Consider the following 21,797-nt stretch of genomic DNA (forward strand, 5'->3'; position numbering starts at 1 on the left):
TGTACTATCATTAATAGACTTATATGCAGTGTTCAGCTGTGAAAAGCTATTTCAAGAGTTAAACGAGTGGTCAACACAAGACAACCATCAAAAAAAGGAAGCTTTAACTAGAGCGACATCACCACAGTGACTATCCCCATGTCATCACACAGTCCCAGAGGAGCAGAAAGGGAAGTATGCTAAGCCAGGCAATGACCAATCCTCCCTAGAAGGACCTTTTCATTGTGGTCAAGGACTATATTGATCCTAAAGGTACCATAATTTGCACCTTGTGAACTGAACTAAGTGTCCTCTGTGTATGTGGTGCATGTCAAGCCATCAAAACATCTTTGTTTTCTCTCATCTGGAGCTGGGTTGAAGACAGGAGTCAAATTCAAGCAGTTGGTTTTTATTCCGTAGTTCTACAGAATAGTCCTTTCACTGGGGTTGTCATAGCATACATGGAAACATTTTTCAGTCACTCAGAACATGGCCTTTGTGGTTGGTTTCTATGTTGGTTTTTTTGAAGCCTGCAGAAAGTAAACAATCACATTAGGGAAAAATTAAAAGGGATGAATCTGGATCATCATATTTCTATCAAACAACACAAGTCAAAAACTTCTGCTTCAAAGTATCCATCCACAAATACTTCCTCAACAATTGCAGAAAGGCATCAAGGAGATTCAACTGTAGAAGAGTTGAGTACTTTCCTAGTTAGACCCCCTCCATTTGTGTCAAAGACCATCTTGACCATATATTGACAATTGCCTACTATTACAGTAGTCAGCAGGATGAATTTAAGTATTTTGACTTTCCAAATCAAGAAATGAAATTAATCTAAAAATATTTTAATGTAGCAGGTTTGGCTATGGAACCAGTGCAACGTAAAGAAGACACCCATTGTATAACCAACTTTACTGCTTAATCTTAACAGAATAAGCTACAGATGCAATGGATTTACCACAAGTTGTTTGGTTAAATTAAATACTGCAGTTAGGATCATGCTGTTGGTAATTGTGGCTTTACAGTACCAATGCTCAAGTTGGCTGAGTTAGTTTTACTGTAAGTAAAATGCAAGTTTACAGAGAAACAAAATAATTTAGTATAGTACGCTGTATTCTGTTTCATGCTCAGTCACAATGATAACGTCTTTGACAGATCAACAATATTTCAGCATTATGTTAATAATGCCAAAACATACAGGAATTTTAATGCCAAATTTACAAGATAATACAGTGCTTAACAAGCAGATTTCTCAGGTATGGTGGCCAAGTGGGAATGCTACACAGGACTGAGAAGCATCCAAGCACTACGCAGTGCGTACGAAGTGAACCACGCTGACAGGAATCCTTTACCTTTTGATGGAATTATTGTTCTAGAAGTTTGTGTCCCAAACATAATGCAACGTAAAATGAACGTTGAACCCTTGCCTCAAACATGAAGCAAAAGCACTACATGTTATTTACAAACTTGAACCAGTAAAATCACTTTAAGAACAGAAAAAATGTTGATACTTGACAAAGATGACAGAGCTTGATTACTGTATTATGTGAACTAGAATGGTAATGAAGTTGTAAACATACTTTAACCAAATTAGGTTAATGCATCTATTCTTAACTGAAGAATATTGTCATTTCAGCAAATAGTGATTTTTAAAGCGAAGGAAACTATCAGAGGTTTTATTTTTGTTTAAAGCCAAAACTGATAAAAATCTGGAAGCCAGCAAATCAGTTTCGTTCCCTATTAGCCTTCATTAACTTCACTGCGTACTTCAGCAAAATTTTCAAAACCCCTGTTTTTATCTAATTCTGCTTCAACTGGAGTAGCTGGTAGCAAAGTTGAAGCAAACGCTATCAACATGAAAAATCCCTACTCAAGAGTGGTTTGGTTTTCCACTATTGGGGATGAGATTAGACTGCTAGCATTGTTCTACATAAGAAACAAAACACTAAAGCATTCATTTTTGATTTTAAAAGAAAAACTTCCTCAAAGTTAAATAAAAGAAATATATAGGTAAATCAGATTTGAATCTGTCAACCACAGCATCCTCCTCCTCATTCTTCCTCCTCCCCACCCTCCAAACTAACAGCATTGTCAAACTGGCTGATGTGAAACTGATAGAATTAAACTCATTTATATGAAGGCTGGATACAAAACAAAAAGAAAAAGAAACTTTGTCCCTGCCGCATCTATTTTTTTATCCTTTTCCTGCATTTTGTAATGAACTCATGAAAGCATAAAGGGGGTTGTGTTGGCTTTTTGTGGGTTGTTTTTTTTTTTTAAACAGGCATAAGAGTTGTGCAAGACAAAACTGAACAAAATTTTGTTTCACTTCAGAAAAATTTTGTATTACTAACTCATGTCTCTTCATAACTAAAGGTGATAAAAAATAAATTCATAGTAATAAAAAAACCCAAACCTGTAGTCAAACTGCTTTTTCAAGTATGTTTCTCCCCTCACAAAAGAATTGCATTACCATACTACTGATTAAAGACCATGTCACAATCATTAGGATTTAGACCATAGGTCCAGATTTCCTGGACTGGGCTCCGCTGGATCTCCAGCTGAGTTTATACAAGACTGGAAGCGGGAGGCCGATGGGTACACACGCATGCATTACACCACTCCTCAACTCCCCGATTCTGACTACATCCACTACCACACCCCCATCACATCCCCGAAACAGGAGAAATGGCACAGGAGCCACAAAGTGATCTTGGACAGGTACCATTGTTTGCTGATCAACCAGGTGCAAAGCTGGTTCGTGCTGATGGAGATGCACTTTGCAGACCTACTGGACTGCAGAATTTTTCCCACAATGTTTCTACACAGCACAGCATAAAACACATCTTAGTATTTCATTCAGTCTGGAATTCACATCTCAATCTATTGCAATTATGGAAGCCAATGAAAAGTCAATGAGAAAGGTTCTACAAGAGTTGGTCCCAGCATTAAACACTAATACTATGAAAAATAAAAGGGGACAAACTTCCAAGTCACTATTAGTGATGGTGATAGGTTCAACTTTTCTTCCTTCCTCCTTAAATTCACCTCCCATTAATGCAAGAGAAAAGTGCAACTTTGCAGCATGTTTGTTCACATCAAGTTTTTCCTCAAGAACACATTTTGCAGTAACAAAATATGGTCTATAAAGTTGCAAAGTGCACAGCTGAAGGCACAGAGTACAAACACACAGGAAAACAGATTTCAAAATACCAAGTAACAAAAAAAAGATAAAAAGACAAATCTGGAAAACTCCCTGACAGAAGATATGTTTATATGGGACCAACTCTTAAAAGGTGACAATTTTTAAACTAACAAACAAATACTGCAAAATAATGAAAATTTATTCTTATTATTTAATTAAAAGCTCCAGAAAATACCTTGAAGTTTAAAAACTAATACACTGACGTGTTAACTAGTTTTAAGAATGTCCTTAATATTAAGAAAAGAGTGCAAAAAAGATTCTTCCATTCTAATGCTTTTGGAAGCTGCTGATTTCGGCTGCCCATTTCCACTTTGAAAGGATTGTTTTTCAATGTGCATTCCTCACAAAAATCGCAGAACATGAACTTGTTGATAGGCTAGACCAAGGAATCATGTCTTTCAAAGTCATCCCAATTGTAGCAGCAACTGTCATTTTATTATATAAAGAAGAAAGTCCAAAACTCTTCTTTGAGGCATAGTTCATGTCAGAGCTCGAGTATCAGCAGTTGCCAAAGGAGGCTCCGGATACCACCTGCGCTCCTCCAGTGTCTGTTCTGGCTAGGAATAGAAGCTGATCCAGTATATTCACTATCTGTACCCCCTGGAGCTTGCACAAGCTGATGAGCCATCTGAAATTAGAGAAAAAGTTCAAGAAATTCTCTTATATTAAACTTCCACCTTATGTCCTTTGCCCCCCTTCCCCCCACAGCCCAAAAACCAGCATTGCCTGCAAAACATTAACAATGTAAACTGATATACCATGTAGACATCCATTCATTCATTTCAGATTGTAGTAAGAGTTCGTCATAAAACTATATGACATTTTATGGTAGGAAATAAAGCAAACATACTCAGCTGAAAGCACAGGAGGAAACTTGGTGGAAAGAATGCAATAAAATGAACTAAAGTCAACAACAGTACCAGAACAGATACTACTCCCCAATCCCCAAGGCTATTTAATGACAATGAGGACCCTGTACTTTAATCTAGAATGTATGAGACTAGATTCTCTCCTGGCCAAATATTGAGTCAGCACAGAAGATGGGACCTTTGACTGACTGCACCCAAATTAGGGCTGTCTGGAGTAGAGCAACCAAGAATGGACTTATCATTCCTCCCTGTGTCTCTTCCCCCGACTCCCTAATCTATACTGGGGGAAATTAAAGGAGTGACAAAGTAAAGAACCTAACAGTTAAACATGCAGCAAGAGACTTCATCTACAAACAGAAGAGAATTTCCCTGCTGCATGACTCGAACATTTGTAGCCAAATACTGCCATGAGGATCCGGGGTTGTATTAGACACGTAACTGAGGGTTCCAAGTTGAAAAGCACAACCCCTCCAAACTCTCTGTTCTGTCAATAGACAGAAACACGCATCACCAGTGGGAGATTGATATCAGAGGTGGACTGGCTCATCATTTCATTGCCCGTTACGTCTGTCCTGATCAGGGAGAGACTTAGGACAACTATGTTCTTTTTCCTCAAGACCTCGGCTTCTGCTTAAATGAAGTGGAAGTATCCTGGCCTCAGTAACTAGGATATCTTACTACCTTACAGGCAGCTGTGAGACTCTAGCACAGTTAGCCAGGTTCTAGGTCCAAGAAGTCTGTATTATTACTTAGAATGGTAAAGGTTACATTGGCAGACAGCTAGCTACATGTGGAGATGCAGTCTCTGAAACCACGCCACGCCTGAGAACCCAGAAGTCCACCACTACCTGTACGCCCAACCCATCAGGGACTGCAGCACACTGGAGGGCAGGGTTAGATGCATACTTACTGTAAGTTAACTCTTCCCCAGCTCTCTTGCGTGACTGGTCACCTCTAGAAAAGAAGGGGAAGAAAGGTATTTTCATGATAAACTGAACGAATTGAAGACATCCCTGCTCACTACAAGGGGGTTGGACTAGATGACCTTTAAAGGTCCCTACAGACCCAAAGCATTCTATGATTTTAAAAAAAGAAAAACAGTGAAATACCTCAGCAAAATCATCAATTTTTACAGACATTAGAAACAAAATGCAAACATAGTAGCAATAACACATGACTGCAGGACTCTCAATTTACTAAAACAGAAGTATAGTCTGTATTTTATAGATTTATTTAGTTCATCCTTTTGTTAAAGATAGTAGGTTTGATTTTATAGGATAATTTTTTACAAAATTAAGATGAGGACAACTGCTCATATTCAGTGTAGTCTCAAGTCATGTACAAAATTGTCTTCCTTAATTCAAACTCCTCAACCAAACTTTACAAAACTGTGAAAACTTTCCATCTATCAGTCTAAAAAGCTAAGATGCTCCTGAAACCCAACAATCAGACTGTAAGCAAGTCTGAGCTGACAGCACTCACTCTTCAAGCAGAGGATTTAAATAACTAACTAAGGTTGTATAAACATCATTTGACATCATTGCTCCTGAAAACCCAAAGTCAAATTCCCATCTATTCGGAAAACATTTTTTTCCTTTTACTCTTGTGCACACAAACTCTTAAAGCTGGACAATCTTGCTGCTTCAAGTTTCTCGTAATGATAGATATACTACTGATACCATTATATAAGGAAGAGAGATTCCAATATATTTTCATCACAGTGGTTATAGTTTCCAATTTATCTCCTGGAAGTTGGTAGAAATTGGGGGTTTTTCTAATAATACAAAGTGTTCTTCCCTGAAACCACTCTTAAGGTGATGGACTTGCTGTGTGTGCCTTGATTAAGGTCTTTCACAAGAGAAATATCGCCAAGCAACTGGCTTGTGTTCCCACTTTCTGCAACAACAGTATTTAATAGTGCTGATAAGCTGACTATTTCAACTAGAACCTGACATGCCATTAATGCTGCTGAAGACACCTCACTGCGCTGTGTTCTTCATGGTTTTCGTTGTAGAAAATGAAGCAGCAAAGACATCACCATTTTTGGTGCAATTAGAGGAGAACAGATGACATTTCATACGAACCCAGATGAGAACAGACTTGGCACACTACTTGGTAAAAGAGAAAAGCAAGCCTTTCATACCTATAAATATATACATCTATACGTGTAGGAATATAACCTCAGAACAATTCTGAAAAGCTATAAATAAATATAACCTATGTTCATAAGACAGGAAGAAGCATATCACATCTTGAAATACATTTCAAGGAAAAATGCATTTCAAATACCACTGCAAAATGCCATGTAGCAAATATATTATCTGTACTTCATTTTTCTTTTACCTCTGTCCTTTTAATGACACTAACATTTTATATAAACTCCATGTTTACCAGACTGCACTGACTCCGACGGTACAACCACATAAATTACGTTGTGCAAAACACATTCATCAGAGACTAAATGCCATCAATCAGTTATTCCACTGCAAAGTTTTATTCTGCATTTTTATTTAATAAATTGAAAGCAAGCTACGCAGAAATGGCAGTTGCACAAAAGCATAGGCTAGGGTGGGCCAATTTTCTAAACCTACAAGGCATACCAAACCTCTTCATATGTCTCCCAGAAGATCCCATACTGCAGAAAGCCAAAAGGAAGAGGAACTTTTAGAAATTAGACTCTGCAAACACCATGTGACACAGAGACCTTTACTTAGTTCTTCGTTGTATGACTATCCTCAAGCCCTAATCTCCTCTTTGTTCCCACCTATTACACAGGACAGAAAGAGTTTCCTATGGATTTACATTAGTTCCAGTGCTATAGAATTACTTTTCTGCATAAAACAGTTGCTAAAATATATTGTGAGGATCCCACCAAGTCTCTGACAAGAGAGCACCACAGAGGCATCTAGGCTTTGCAATGGTCAGGATCCCTCCTACTACCCCTCCTAGCCTTCTATACATTACCCTCCTCAGTACCAGCCAAAGAACTTCACAGTCAAGCTGACAAGCCTGTCTTATTTTCAGGTACCTAGGGAAAAATGTTTTTGAAACCCACTGTTTTTGTGGATATGAACTGTTACTACTTGAAGCTTCATTTTTAATTATCTGTGAAGTGTGAAACAGGTAAAATATAGTTGTAAGCAGAACTATTATAAGCCACATGTGGAATTAGTAAGATTGAAAGTTATACAAAACTAAAGTGTTCCTTTTTTTGTTTTATTCTGTGCATTACATTCTTTTGTCAGCATTATATGCCTACTCAGTCTCAAAATTCTATTTCTTGGTCCAAATGCACTGCTTTTCTCAGCCTAAGCTCTTATGGCTTTGTTTTTAGTGTCTTAACTTAAAAAATTGTTTTCCTCAGAAAGCCTTACAAGGAGTGAGTCTACAATACCATTTGCATTTGGGTCAGTAGCAGAGTTTTGCAGCTCAATAATTTACCAGGATTTGAAGAGAGAGATTACCTTCGAGAAAAACCATAGAAGAGTCTGAGATAAAGGAGTAGTACATCTAACACTAACCATTCCCACATCCAGTGGGTGTTCAAACTACAGGGCCAGATTCTCAGCATTGCACAGGTAACAGGAGAGATGAAGACGTATTCAGTTCATGCAGAAACAATCCTCTTGGGAACAGAGCACGATAGCTTCCCCAGCCTGATCTTGGTGTGTCAGACTACTGCAAAAGCGGTACACTGTTGCAATGAAAGCGCTGTGCGCTTCTGTCTAGGCAGTTAAATAGAAGAGCAGAGAGCAACAGGCACAGCCCAGAGTGAACAATATAGGTTATGAAAATTTTCCACTGTCTTTTACAGTTTGTTCTTTTTTTTCCCCTCAATTCAATACTCGGAAAAAAGAAATGCCTATTTAAAATAAACACCTTAACTATATAAATAGCTCTAAAAGTGGAATAAGGAGAAGTCATCAACTGACATTTTCAGAAGCATTATGAAAAAGTCATCTTACAGAAAATAAACAGCCAAGATAAAGGCTGAACAAAAGCATGATCATGTAGCAGAAGCATAATCAAAACACAGGGAGGCATGAACTGTAAGCCATCTGTTTCAGGAAAATATTTCAAGACTTCCGATCATCTACTTTTTGGTACCATCTGCAGGGTTGGTAGTGCTCAAAACATGTGGAAAATAAGGCCATATTTCAGATACTGAGTTGTGAAGGTTCTTTATTAACTCTTAAATTATTTCTTCAATATTTTTAGGTGTATTCCTTGTTACCATTTCAGCACTGTCCAGCACAATGACTACTGAAGACTAATAATTATTACCTAGTAAATCCATTCTGCATAAGCTCTCTTTGAAGTTTCTGGTCTTGAGCAGCATATTCCTGAAGCTCAGATTCCACAGCAGGGGGTAGAATATTTGGGATGAATTTAGAAAATAAAGCTGGTGCCATCTGTACCCATTCTGTAAAGAGAGGGAAAGCAACAACAAAACATGTACTACTCTTTGACAAATGTAACTTTGCTCTATTTTAAATACATTTTAGGATCTTGAATTAAAAAAAAAAACCAACAAAACAACAAAAAAACAAAAATCCAAAACCATCCCCCAAAACCCATAGAAACTAAGCCTTAAAGCAGAACAAATAATCAGACTGTTAAAATCAGATTTTACATGTAAATAAAGGAATTATTTTTTTGGTCGTCAACCTCATCATTTGTAACACTTGTAACACTCTGGGAAGCATATTCACAAAAATTTACACCTCTCTTCCCTGAGCCTTACTTCTAGAAAGCACAGTAATAATCACCATACAACCCTGCTTCTCCATCCCCCATTTCAAATGAATTAATACAATTCTCTCACTGATCTTCCAAAGCTTAGATGAACACTTTTTAATGTTCATTATATAATTTTAACCTGTATTAGCTCGGCTTCAGGTTAGAAATGTGCTTTAATTTCACTACACTGAACATTGCCTTACAGAAGCAAGAAAGCTGCTTCAAGGCTGATGATAAGAAACACAGAAGACTGAGCAAAAGATGAAAATTGCGTTTCTAGCAACTGTGTAAGTTCTAAGAAAATAAACACTCCTCAAGTATTTCTGAAGCCAGATTTTCCAGAGGTTGTAGCAGTTGCCTTAAACTTAATCTTTACTTGGAAAAAAGGGGTGCTTTTAAATATATTCACTAAGGCACATCATGAGTTTTTATCCAATTCCCACATATGATTAGTTGGTACATACCAAGCTTCAACAGCCTTGTCTTTAATCAGCAAACTCACTAAATAACCATTACTAGTGTACAGGTGGTTTAATCAAAAAACAATGCAGTAACCTCCCTCATCATAGAATCATTTAGGTTGGAAAAGACCATCGAGTACAACTGTAAACCCAACACTGCCAAGTCCACCATTGAACCACGTCCCTAAGTGCCACATCTACACGTCTACCTCCAGGGATGGTGACTCAACCACTTCCCTGGACAACATCTTCCAATGCTTGACAACCCTTTCACCGAAGAAATTTTTCTTAATGCCCAATCTAAACCTCACCTAGCACAACTTGAGGCCATTGCCTCTCATCCTATCACTTGTTACCTGGGAAAAGTACATCTACCTCGCTACAACCTCCCTTCAGCTAGTTGTAGAGAGCGATAAGGTCTCCCCTGAGCCTCCTGTTCCCCAGACCTTTTCTCCAGCTGTTCCCTCAGCTGTTCCTCACAAGACTTGTGCTCTAGACCCTTCACCAGCTTCATTGTCCTTCTCTGGACACACTCCAGCACCTCAATGTCTTTCTTGCAGTGAGGGGCCCAAAACTGAACCCAGTATTCGAGGTGCGGCCTCACCAGTGCCGAGTACAGGGGAACAATAACTTCCCTAGTCCTGCTGGCCACACTATTGCCGATACAAGCCAGGATGCCATTGGCCTTCTTGGCCACCTGGGCACACTGCTGACTCATATTCAGCTGGCTGTGGACCAACACCCCCAGGTCCTTTTCTGCCAGGCAGTTTTCCAGCTGCTCTTCCCCAACCCTGTAGCACTGCGTGGGGTTGTTGTGCCTCAAGTGTAGGACTCAGCACTCAGCCTTGTTGAGCCTCATACAATTGGCCTTGGCCCATCGCTCCAGCCTGTCCAGATCCCTCTATAGAGCCTTCCTACCCTCAAGCAGATCAACACACCCACCCAACTCGGTGTCATCTGCAAACTTACTGAGGGTGCCCTCGATCCCCTCGTCCAGATCACTGATAAAGATATTAAACAGAACTGGCCCCAATACTGAGCCCTGGGAACACCACTTGTGACCAGTGCCAACTGGATTTCACTCCATTCGTCACCGCTCTTTGGGCCCAGCCATCCAGCAAGTTTTTTACCCAGCGAAGCATACGCCTGTCCATGCCATGAACAGACAGTTTCTCCAGGAGAATTCAGCGGGAAACAATGTCAAAGGCTTTTACTTTGTAAACATCATCCATAGCCTTTCCCTCATCCACTAAGCAGGTCACCTTGTCATAGAAGGAGATTAGGTTAGTCAAGCAGGACCTGCCTTTCATAAACCCATGCTGACTGGGCCTGACCACCTGGATGTCCTGTATGTGCCATGTGATGGCATTCAAGATGATCTGTTCCATAAGCTTCCCCAGCACCAAGGTCAGACTGACAGGCCTGTAGTTCCCCAGATCCCTCAAATCATAGCAGCACCCGATTAAAAATAAAATAAAAAAAAAGCAAAAACCAAAAAAACCCAAAACAGCAACGAAAAAAACCCACAAAACAAAAACCACCCCACCACACTACATTTTGTAAATGGAGAGTCCACCACATTCCTGGCTTGTACACATGCGAAACACTGCACTACAAAAAAGGGCTTTTCTGTAAAGCTTTCCCATCCTCAGTTCTATTTCTATAAGGGAGGATTGAAAAGCAAAACCAGACTGAAGCTCAGACACAATCCTTCTCTCGGTCACACCAAGGTAAGAAGAAAGCATCAGTATTGCAAAAGGAAGGGAAGCAGGTACCATTTATTTATGGATATTTTGAATACTTCCTGTTTCTAAAGTCTTTTCAAACACAGATTAGAGCTCTACTCAGTTCTCCAAAACTTACAGAACCAAACATTTTGGTACAAAATTGATTAAAATCTGCAACACCATTTTCCTCTCAATATAATTATTGCACAAAATGTCATGATGTACTCATGAGTTAAATTAAGCTCTTCCATTAAATAATACCAACCAAATAATGGCTTCATAGAATAAACAGTCATTAATCTCATGTCAAAGATCTGGCTGTTTGAAGTGCAACTCACAACATAACTTTCACCATTTCAATACTTCTAAACTTCTGCCATGACTGACTCATTAAACATCCTTCTTTCTTTATTTCTACAGAGCAAAAAAAAATAGGTCTTCCCTCTGTCTCCAGAGTAAAGAGTTGGGTTGCTTTTTTTTTTTTTAAAATGAATTTGGTATTCACATGGTACCTTATGCAGTTCACAGATGGGCAACAAGAAGAACCAGGGCCTCTGCACAGTAGAACTAAGCATTATGAGGGACAAAACACAATGCAAATTTGTTTGTTAAATGTGAATTAGATAGACAGTAACCGCATACATATTTAGGAAAACATATCACAACCACAGTATGAGAGACTCCTAGAAACATTCTTCTTTTTTACCTGGTCGTAGTGTATACAGGCCTTTCACAATATTTGCCATGGTTGAAGGAGTTATTTGAAACGGCGTTGACTGAGCTTCCAAAAGTAAAGCTGAAATAAAATTAAGAGAATTAGACGTTTTTCTAATCAAGAAACATAGGCTCTTACACATACATTTTTGTATCAAAGAAATAAAGTAGTTGTGCTTTTTTTGTTATTTGATGTCCTCACAAAGGAAACAGTCAGGTATCTGATTGGCAACTATTCTCAAGAGTAATAAAACATCACCTTTAAATAGAATTATGTATGATGAAAATGTGAAGTAACTTATTTTTCATCCATTTTCAGACAGGCAGCAGTTCTGAGGAAAAAACCAAGCAAGTGATGGCTCTAAGTATTCAGATGCAGAACTGAAGTAAACAATTTATTTTTAGAAACACTGTCATATTGAGTGTGCTAAACACCTGGAGATCCACAAATCCTCACTTCACAGTATTTAGCATCTTGTCCACAAAGAGAAGGCTGGATTAAAAAAAAAAAAAAATCTATGAATGAAGTCCAAGTAGTGTAAAAAGAAGTAAAAATCAAGTAAGAGAAGTTGTTTGTTCTCTTAAACACAAGTGAACATTTCTATTTCATTTTTAGTCTCTCCTGTAGTAAACACTGAATAATTGCATCTTCCTCTCATTGAAAAAACCTGGCAATAGCAGATTTACTGCTTATATTACAATAGCCAGGCCTTTAGCCTGCCTTGTATTTATCTGAGGTTTGTACATCCATCTGAATTACAGGGGGAAAAAAAAAAAAAGTCAATAAGGTTTAAACCAACTTCCACCTTTCAGTTTTTATTCCTCTACAAAGGAGTTGAGCAGTATACACACCTTTCTGTACCCACTACGTAGAGGAGAAATTACTCTTACAATTCTGCCTAAAAGGAGTATTTTTTGTGCTTACATTGCAGAGACTCTGGTTTTTAAACCTCAAAGTTTCTCCATTTCTGTCTTCAGCATCTGCCACTACAGCACTTACCATAAAAAGAAAAATCTTCGGTAGCATGTTCTTCTCTCAGTGAAACTGTTTAAGGGGCTCATGTAATAGATTAAAAAGAAAATTTTTTTTTCTAATCTTCAGGTAATCAAAGTGGTTATATTGAACTCTTATAGATTAATTTCTTCTACAGAGAACCATCTTAAAAGTGCATGCTCCTTCCAGCTGAAGCCTTGAGGGGGTGAGAGCCTGTAATTTGTTTTGTAATGACATATTTACAGCCTCTTTCCTAAAGATTTTTCAAACAGCCTCTTGGCAGCCAGGAAAGTTGCAAATCGTAAAATTAAAAAAGGAATAAAGCTTTGTAAGGAAGATATGCAGACAGTAATGCACAATTCATACAATGTGTGTGCATATACATATATATATTTGATTAGACTCTAGATACTTCATCATAAGATTCAACAACAGATTTATAAAGCAAACAGAGAATTCTAAATTTGTTATTCATGTATAGATACCAAATTATGTTCCAAAGCTATGTATAACAAATTATTTAAAATGGAATAAGCCTAAAAATTAATACTGACTTAAAACACCATAAAGTCTAGAGTTAAAATCCACTTGAATATTTTAAGTAATTCAATTAGCAGAGTTTCTTGGTTTTATTCCTGATACACTGAAAACTGTGCTCTCCCGTAGTATCCAAGTTATAACCGGCAAAAGCAATTTAAAAATATTTCAGAAGCTACTTATATAATTGTGTATGTACAGGGCATACCATGGAAAAGAAAGAAGCTATTAAGAGTTGCTTTGGGGACAAACCCAAGCATTAACAGAAGCTGCCCACAACTACATAATTAACTATAGGGCATCTGACTATTTGGATATCTCTGAGTAAATGGAAAATTGCAGGTCACACTTCTTCCGCCTACAGATGAAATCTGAAGTACAGTGCCTATACCCTGAGCACAGTGTCATATGTACTGTCACCTTTCAATTGTATTTTTTTCTAAATAACATAGAACAAGTAGATGGCAGAGACAAAGAAAAAAATTTATTTTATGGTATGTAAGGATTAAAGACAAGAGGTGATGAGCACACCAGACTGGCAGCCCACCTCATTCCTCTCAGCCTGTGGTACTGGGGCATGCTAGGAGTCCAAGATGCTCACCCTTTCTCCTTTCCTTCCAGCTAATGAAACCCCCACAGCACTCCCACAAGTGGTCCCTTAACATGTTCAAGGTGCTGACCAACAGAATTACTTGTATAAGCAATAGTTTAAGAGGATAGTCCACATCTTGAGTATAGTTCACCATTATAAACACACAATATTATCACTTTTTCAAGGTAATATTCACCCATGAAGCTCATTTCAATTATGATCCTTTGAGGTAATGTGAACAGATGTATTTGCAATATAATGCAAGTAAAATGAGCAGCCACTTGCTTCTGTTCTAGATTACTGACTACATCACCTGGCATTAGAAAGGGATTTCATGAATAAAATCAGTGGAAGAATTCACCTGGAGAACAAGCCTACAGAAATATCTTCATCACTACACTGCAGCTTCAGAAATTAACATTTCTTATCTTTGTTTCTGCAACTGCTTCCACCACATGCTACAATATGAATGTAAATCACTCCTGATTTACAGTCAGTAAATACAAATATGATGGTATTATATTTAACAACAATATAACTAATGGCATATATTTCCCGTTTCTCAATAAAGAAAACTAAAAGAATATAGTATTCATTAAAACCATAGAGTATAAGATAATCCAGCCTACAACTTTTCCAAAAGCTAGCTATCATTACCTGAAGAATAAATAGCATTGCTGTAGGATATGTATTTTCAGACTGATTTCCATAAGAATGAACAAGACTTCTTTCGTTGAATAGATCCAAAAAACCTCAATGCAGGTTTATAGACAGAAGTAAATAGATAAAAGATGTAAAACTTTTTCGCACACAAATTCATCTCCTGCTTTGCAATGAAACCTACTTAAACATTCAATCCTATATTACTTAAGAAAGGGTCACTTAAACTCAAGGAATAGAAACAGCTATGCCAGAAACACTGAAGTTACCTCTGTTGTTATTTTACAATCTTACAAAAGACCTCCAAATATTAAGGCTTTGGCTCTTGCGTTATTAGAATAATTAATGAGACTCTACAACACAGAAGCTGCACAGACTCCTACCTACTCCCAGAAGCTCTACCTGCGGCATTTACAAAGACAGAGAAGGGTGAGGCAGAATAAAACTAAACCTCAGGTGAGTGACAAAGGTAATGACACTATGATACTATCTGACCATCTCCACAGTGTTTATGAACTAATATTGCATTTGACAGACTAAGTAACCAATATGCAAAGAAGTTAATTAACCTGCAAATAGTCTTGAAAATAACTCGTGGCAGAATCAAAGAGAAGTGTGGATTCCCCTGATGAAATGCTTTAATTGCAGAAAGATACAAGATGCTTTGAAATACTGTTGAACCGAGATAAGACACAATATCCAGAATGGCCTCAGGATTTTTTTGAGGAATGGTGGATGTTGGAGTAAGCGAGGTATGAACCAGCAGCACTCCAGCTACCCTGCAGTAACTGAGTTACTCCATTATTGCACAGTAACACTGAAGAAGCTTGTCTCTCGATGGAAGGTTTAAGCTACTTCCTAATTCCAGTGGGGTACCTGGGGCAAGATCCAGGACCCCAGTAATTCCAGGAGTGGCAGATGATATCTTACAAACTCACTTATTCATAATGCAAGATTCAGTTACAAAAACTAAGAATTAGCTATTCTAAAAAAATCTTCTTCTATTCTTCAACATTCCTTTCAAAATAAATTTTTTTTGCTTGGCAAAGATGCAATTTTTCTGTCAGAACAGTGAAACTTTTGCATGTTAGCACACAAGATTTTTTTTCCTCCCTTTGCAATAATCTAACTGAACTTCAAAGTAAGATATTTTAACAAATCATACATAAGTATGGCTTAGGCAGAATTATTCAAAGTTGTAATAATTCAACAATGCACTTAAAATTATAAAGTGTATTCCCATTAAAAGCAATACCAACAGCTTCCACAACTAAGATACTAATCAGCTGTTGATCTCCAGTCTGATTGCTTAACAAAGTTACAAAGTAAAATAAATGTATTCTGGAGATCTTTATCCCATTGTACAAACTGTGCTCTTTAGTACTTTATTCCAATATATATGCAATATTTATATTATTTTGCAGAACAACAACTTTGATATCTCCACAGAACTTGAGCCCTTATACAACTGAGGGAAATACCGGGATGCACAGCAGTAACGATGGAGCCATCAGCAGTGCACAGCCCGAACAAACCTCAACAGCACAGGCTTCCCTGGCAGTTCCACCCTTTAGGAATATCATCACATCACAATTAGTCAAATTTATAGTATAATAAATTACCTTTCTCTCAGTTAAATTATATCTGGTCCATCTGACCATATACACCCTTCTATTTCACTGTGATAACATCGGGTTCACCTTCTATATGGTTCCTGTATCCCAGTCTTTACTCCCAGATCCCGTCCACCCAAAGCACTTCATTGAAGCCCATGTGCCAGCTGCAATTAAATAGGAGAGGAACCACTACAGCTGCCGTCCCCAAGATATGGCTGTAGGCTTTTGCTGTCATTGGTTTGGGTTGAGGTTTTTTGGGAGGTTGGTTGTTTTTCATGGGGTTTTTTTGTTGTTTTTGTTCTTTGGGGTTTTGGTTTCTTGGGTTTTTTTACCTGCTGCCTATTTTATTATTGACTGATGAAGTTTGATCAGGTATTACCTTTTCATTACTTTAATCCAGGTACAATTTGTACATGTTAACTATCGATCTAGAACTTCAGAAGCCTTTTGCATGAAAGCTGACCTTCCCTCTCGCTTAACCCTCACATTTGCAGTTACAAACTCCTCATGAGTCTACATTTTTATTTTCTTTTAAACAGAACTAAAAAGAAATTCTTAGCAAGTTAAATTCTTCAAAAGCTTGTAATGAATTAAAATATAGGTTAGAAAAAGCCATAAAAAGTTGTATTTATTACTAAGCATTTGCCAACAGGCATTTAATGAAGCCACGGACTACTTTTGAAATATTCCAAAAGCTTTATTAAGTATCTAATAAAAATGCAACAAAATAAAAATTCCAAGTCTTAATTACATGGAAAATATTCAGTGTTGTAACAAGAATAAATAAATATAAAAACCAAAGCTATAAATACAGAAATAGAGACTTTTGGATTTCTATAACTGGAAAATAAGGTGATATTTTCATGTTTATAATTTTATGAAGGTTTATTGAAATAGGAACATTATTCCTATTTCTTTACTAAGGAGCCAATTAAACTTGACAGTCATAATTTGAGACTGTTTTCCAATTTAAAAAATTCCCTTACTTTGAGGTGCTGCAACTTAATCAACGTGAAACAAGAAAAATAAGAAGTACTGCTACAACATTTTAAAATAACTTAGTTCTTTGATGAAGAGTTTAGTTCAGTGACAAAATCTGTGTGGAGATTAAATGTTATTTAAAGAATAAGCGTATTCTAAAATACTTGGTAAAAGTACTGTTTCCAAACATGGTTACAATACAACTATTTAGCCTTGTCAAATCACAGCTACCACTTCAATATTAGTGATACCACCCTTAAACCGGTGACTGTGTTATTCTTGACTATTCCATCAGATCTGCAGAGCACAGAGGATGTAAGAAAGATTAATAACTACAAAAGATATCCTATACAGCCCTTGAGAGGGTAGGGGTACCTGCTGAGGTCTAAGAACAGACTGATATTAATGTGCCAATTCAGTGTTTTGAAGGATGAACGGCCGATTATCCTGCAATAGCAGCATCCCAACACACTCCCCACACACTGGAAAAGAAATGGAACATACTGCAGTTGACGTGCACTATCAGTTATCTCTGTCTACCAATACTCGGAATGAAAACAGAAAGGAAGGAAAGGAAGGAAAACACTGCTTTAAGGTTAGAATGGAAATCTGAAGTGGAAGTAATAGGATTAAACTATTTGCCTATGTAGAGTAAGCCAGAAATTCAACACTGAACAGATTCACAATCTTATAGATGCACAAAAATATTTTAAAATTACTTTTAATGAAGAACTTGATAATAAATGCATTCCTTCCCTACATCTCAAAAAGGACCCTTATTGCTATAGGACCATCTTGCCTCCAAAAACATTTGCTATCCAAAGCTAGTATTTCAACAGCTTTATAGCTGGGGGAAAAAAAAAGTAAATTAGCTTTTTGTCGTAGAGGAATTCTAACAGAAATCACCCCATTTTAGTCTGGTACAAATACACCAGAATGAATCAATATTTTCTCCTAGTTCTCTGTTACCTTGCTTCATTTTTAAGGCCCTCAGGAAGGACTCTTCTCATTTCATTTTACCTATCCAGACACAGGCTAATTCTAAAGACAGAGAGCAAGTCACTCCACAGGCAAGTAATTCTGGCTTTTTTTTTTTTTATAAGAAATATACCATTTTATTTTTCTGCACCGTTCTTAAACTTAAAAAGCAAGAAGCATAGCTTTATGAAGGTGGCAGAGTAAGGTTGTGCAGGTTTTTTCTCATACTGATTTTGCATACTTTAAGGAAAACAGTAAGTGAAGCTGCGTCTAGGGGCTGAGCAACATCCAATATATTACAGAAGGAAAGAGCCTCAGCAATCAAACAGGACTTTTTTTTAGCAACATATCGCTTCTGTCATCCCAGTAGTCACTCTGTGTCTCAAAGAAAAAAAGAATAGTGATTTCAAATGCATAAAGCCAGATTATATATTAATGCTTTAGCTCAGATTAGAACAGTGCTTTTGAAGCAAATTCACTGATCATCCCTACTTACTGCTCCTTGGTACATAGGACAGAGCTGCCTTGGAGCATATTACCTTGATTCCTTTGGGGCAAGATTAAACCAGATGTGTTCAAACTCTAACTGGCATTCTGTCTACAGGACCAGACATTAGCAAGCATGAAATAAAACTCTCCAAAACACGTGTAAAGGCGAACACTGGGTCCTCAACACCAACATGTACATCTTTCATACTCTGTAGATCAGCTCCCTTTACACCACACCACTTATTAATGCAGACATAGCCTAAACCATGCAAGGAAACCTTGAGCTCTTCCTACAGGGCACGTACCTTTCAAGATACAAAGCCACGGTCATCAAACTTCTGCTGCACCAAACCTGTAATGATACTCTGTGCATTTTTGCCAAGACCTGGGCTACACTGACTTTTGATATTAGTACAGCCATTCAAGAACAAGATCACTTACAAAACTAACTCCTATCTCCTTATGAAACATAAGCATTAGATCTGACATAGAAATGAGAAGCCCAAAGAAGAACAACTTCTTGAATGTAAATCCAAAAGGGCAGCATACAAAAAGGGTGGGAGCAATGCTTTCTGTAAGAAGCTGAAAGATAACAGCAGTGTTTTCCCCTCTTTTCAGAGGATTTTCTCTGCAGTTTGTGGGTCAAGGCAACGACAGCTTACTTCTCATATGCATTTGAGACAGATGTCAAAATGGGGGGGGGGGGGGGGGGGGAAGAAATGCCAACTAGAGCAGGGAAACGTCAATCCAATCCATCTTCTTGCCTATCTGTGCCAAAGGGTGAGACATGGGGAGTGAATAAAAAAACCCAACAAATCAAAATAAACCCTGTGTTCTCTGTTGTAGCTGTACAATCAGGCTATAAGCTTGGCATCAATCACAGTCCTTCTCTCGGCCTTTTGCACTGCTCCTCCCCCGGGGTATTCACAAACAAAAGCTAGATATGGAATTTATTAATGAAAGTCATTATGTCATAGCAGTACAGAGCCAAAGAGATGAGGGTCCCTTGCTTCACTGAGATCAACACAACAAAACACATCTGCTAAGTATGTAGGCCTGGGTGGCCACAGAGCAACACACACTCTCCTGCTTACCCACTGCACAAACAACAGGAAAATCTCTGCACAGGAGACATGCTCCCTGTTACATTTATCAACCTCTAACAGTTCTAACTTGATTCATTCTCCGTAATTTTGCATTAAATTTGTACCTGCTGCAACCAAAAAAAGACAGATGCAGAACTTCATTGTCAGAAAGCAACCTTTTCCAACTTTCAAGTTAACTTTCCTGGTACTTTTCAGAAAGCATCAATGCACTGCAAATAGGTTTCATGACATCTTTACAAATGAGAACCTTTTCCAATATAAACAGCCCTTTCACTGAACTATAACAGACCTCCAGCAAAAAAATAAAAGTTAAGAAAATATAGCAGCAAGATCTATTTACCACAGCTGAATCCAAGTGACATAACTGGGAAGAAACAAAGCTGTCATATATAAGAATCTTCAGAGAAAAGTTTTTCCCAGTAACTAATTAGAAACTGCAAACATAATGAAATAGGATGTGATTCCTCCCCCTCCTCCAGACTTTTCACAAATAATTTTTTCTTGGAAAACCATGAGAAAAGCTACTAGTTTTACACGTGATACATTTTTGCACTGGGTTTTAGCTCTGAACTCACACAAGCACTGACCTGGAGAACTACATTCAACCATTGCCTACATGCTATTAGAATCTACATACAGATAACTGCTCTGTATGCTCAGGTTTCAGTAGCTAATTCTGTAAGTATCTTGATATTATCATGAACAAAAATCTGAGACAACCAGAAGCTGAGATCCAACACAAATCCTCGATAATAATTTTGCCTATATTTCACATGTTTTCAAGTCCATGCTCTAGTTCAGAAACAGTAAATTTCAAGGAATTGCCTCTTTCACAGGCCATGTTATCACCTTGGATCCTGGTAACAATTTTAAGACCCATGAAGTCTTGGGCACTATTTATCCTATAGCACCTTCACCATGGCCCAAGAAGTTTCCTTTCCTCTGGATAAAAAGGACCTGTTTCTATGATCTATTCTTGACATGGTAGATCAAAGATAAGAACACACAAATATTCACTGCTTACCCCAGTCAACAGGAACAAAATCAGAAGAATTTCTGTTAAAGAAAGAAGTTTTCCCTCTGATAGAGTTCATTTGACTTTCTAGTTGAGTAACTTCCACCCAGAAGTACAGGCCGATGCTCCTTTGGGAAGAACCAGCATGCACTGAATGATATCTGCCAGCACATTGCTCCTACAAGAGTAGAAACCACTTCCTGACCTCAAAATACTAACATGGAAAGAAAGAAACAGCTCATACACACACAGATACAAACCGCTGAAGTACTACAGTGACATGCTAAGGCTATCACCTACTTGGAAGTGCCGTAATCCCACACTTCCTACAGTCATCCTATTTCCCCCACAAACACCATTGTATGCAAAGAATAAGGAGAATTCTCTTCCTCAGATTGCCTTCTAAAACTGCTTCCACCTTTTCTTCTCAATATCGAGATGTTGAGAACCTCATCAACCCTCCCAGAGCAGGGCTCCAGCCTAGTGCTCACCTTCCTTTCTTTAGTTTCTAGAAAGAGAATAGGTAATTGCAAACTCTTGTAATTGGAAACCAAGTGATTATCCACCAAGCAGAAACAACAGTACCCTGTTAATAGCTTTTCTCTTTTGTTAGATTCAAAAGCAAGCTTGTTTTAGGGACTAAACTGCCAATATCCAAAAAGAGAAGAGTAGCAGTTACTTGCAAATACTCTCTGCCATTGAATTTTATGTACTGCAAGAACTAGAAAGTTTCAGGAGCTATTACTCATTTTCACCACTGAAGAGAGTTAAGATTTGCAATCACTGCTATTCTTCTAGACACAAGAACAAACAGGCAGGATGTTTCCAGGGCACTGAGATTACAGTCCAGGAAACCTAGGTCTGACCTAGTGGAAGGAACAGTGGCTGTGTAAGGAGAGAAAGTGCATACTTCTGAATTTTACTGCTTAAAGTCATCTCACGTAGGACTCCAGCAGGAACAAAGATAACATTCTCCACCACTCTTCCTACTGACAACGGGGTATTATCTGCATCTTCCCCACCGCCCGCTATTTCCAAAACTTCTTGTAAATAAGATGCTGTGTCTTTGCTTGTCACATTCAGTTAAGTAGTTCTGCACATAACACCTCCCAAGCCATTTAAGACAACAGT

The 21,797-nt window shown here is 37.9% G+C and overlaps 1 protein-coding gene across 4 annotated transcripts in view; it reads right to left on the bottom strand.

The window, feature by feature from the left end:
• Positions 1 to 372: 372 nt before the first annotated feature.
• Positions 373 to 21,797, bottom strand: part of CACUL1 (CDK2 associated cullin domain 1) — a 53,104-nt gene continuing 31,679 nt past the window's right edge. For 2 of the 4 annotated variants that reach the window (XM_074875396.1, XM_074875394.1), the window contains 4 exons: positions 11,691 to 11,780; positions 8,341 to 8,479; positions 4,967 to 5,010; positions 373 to 3,815 (listed from right to left, as the gene is read on the bottom strand). In XM_074875396.1, coding sequence (XP_074731497.1) covers positions 3,775 to 3,815; positions 4,967 to 5,010; positions 8,341 to 8,479; positions 11,691 to 11,780 — 314 coding nt within the window. In that variant the 3' untranslated portion in view covers positions 373 to 3,774. Of the gene's footprint in view, positions 3,816 to 4,966; positions 5,011 to 8,340; positions 8,480 to 11,496; positions 11,552 to 11,690; positions 11,781 to 21,797 lie in introns of those variants that run through there. The other 2 variants (XR_012629729.1, XR_012629730.1) reach the window with 2 other exon arrangements.

The sequence above is a fragment of the Strix uralensis genome, chromosome 7, assembly GCF_047716275.1.
Source record: "Strix uralensis isolate ZFMK-TIS-50842 chromosome 7, bStrUra1, whole genome shotgun sequence".
NCBI lineage: Eukaryota > Metazoa > Chordata > Aves > Strigiformes > Strigidae > Strix > Strix uralensis.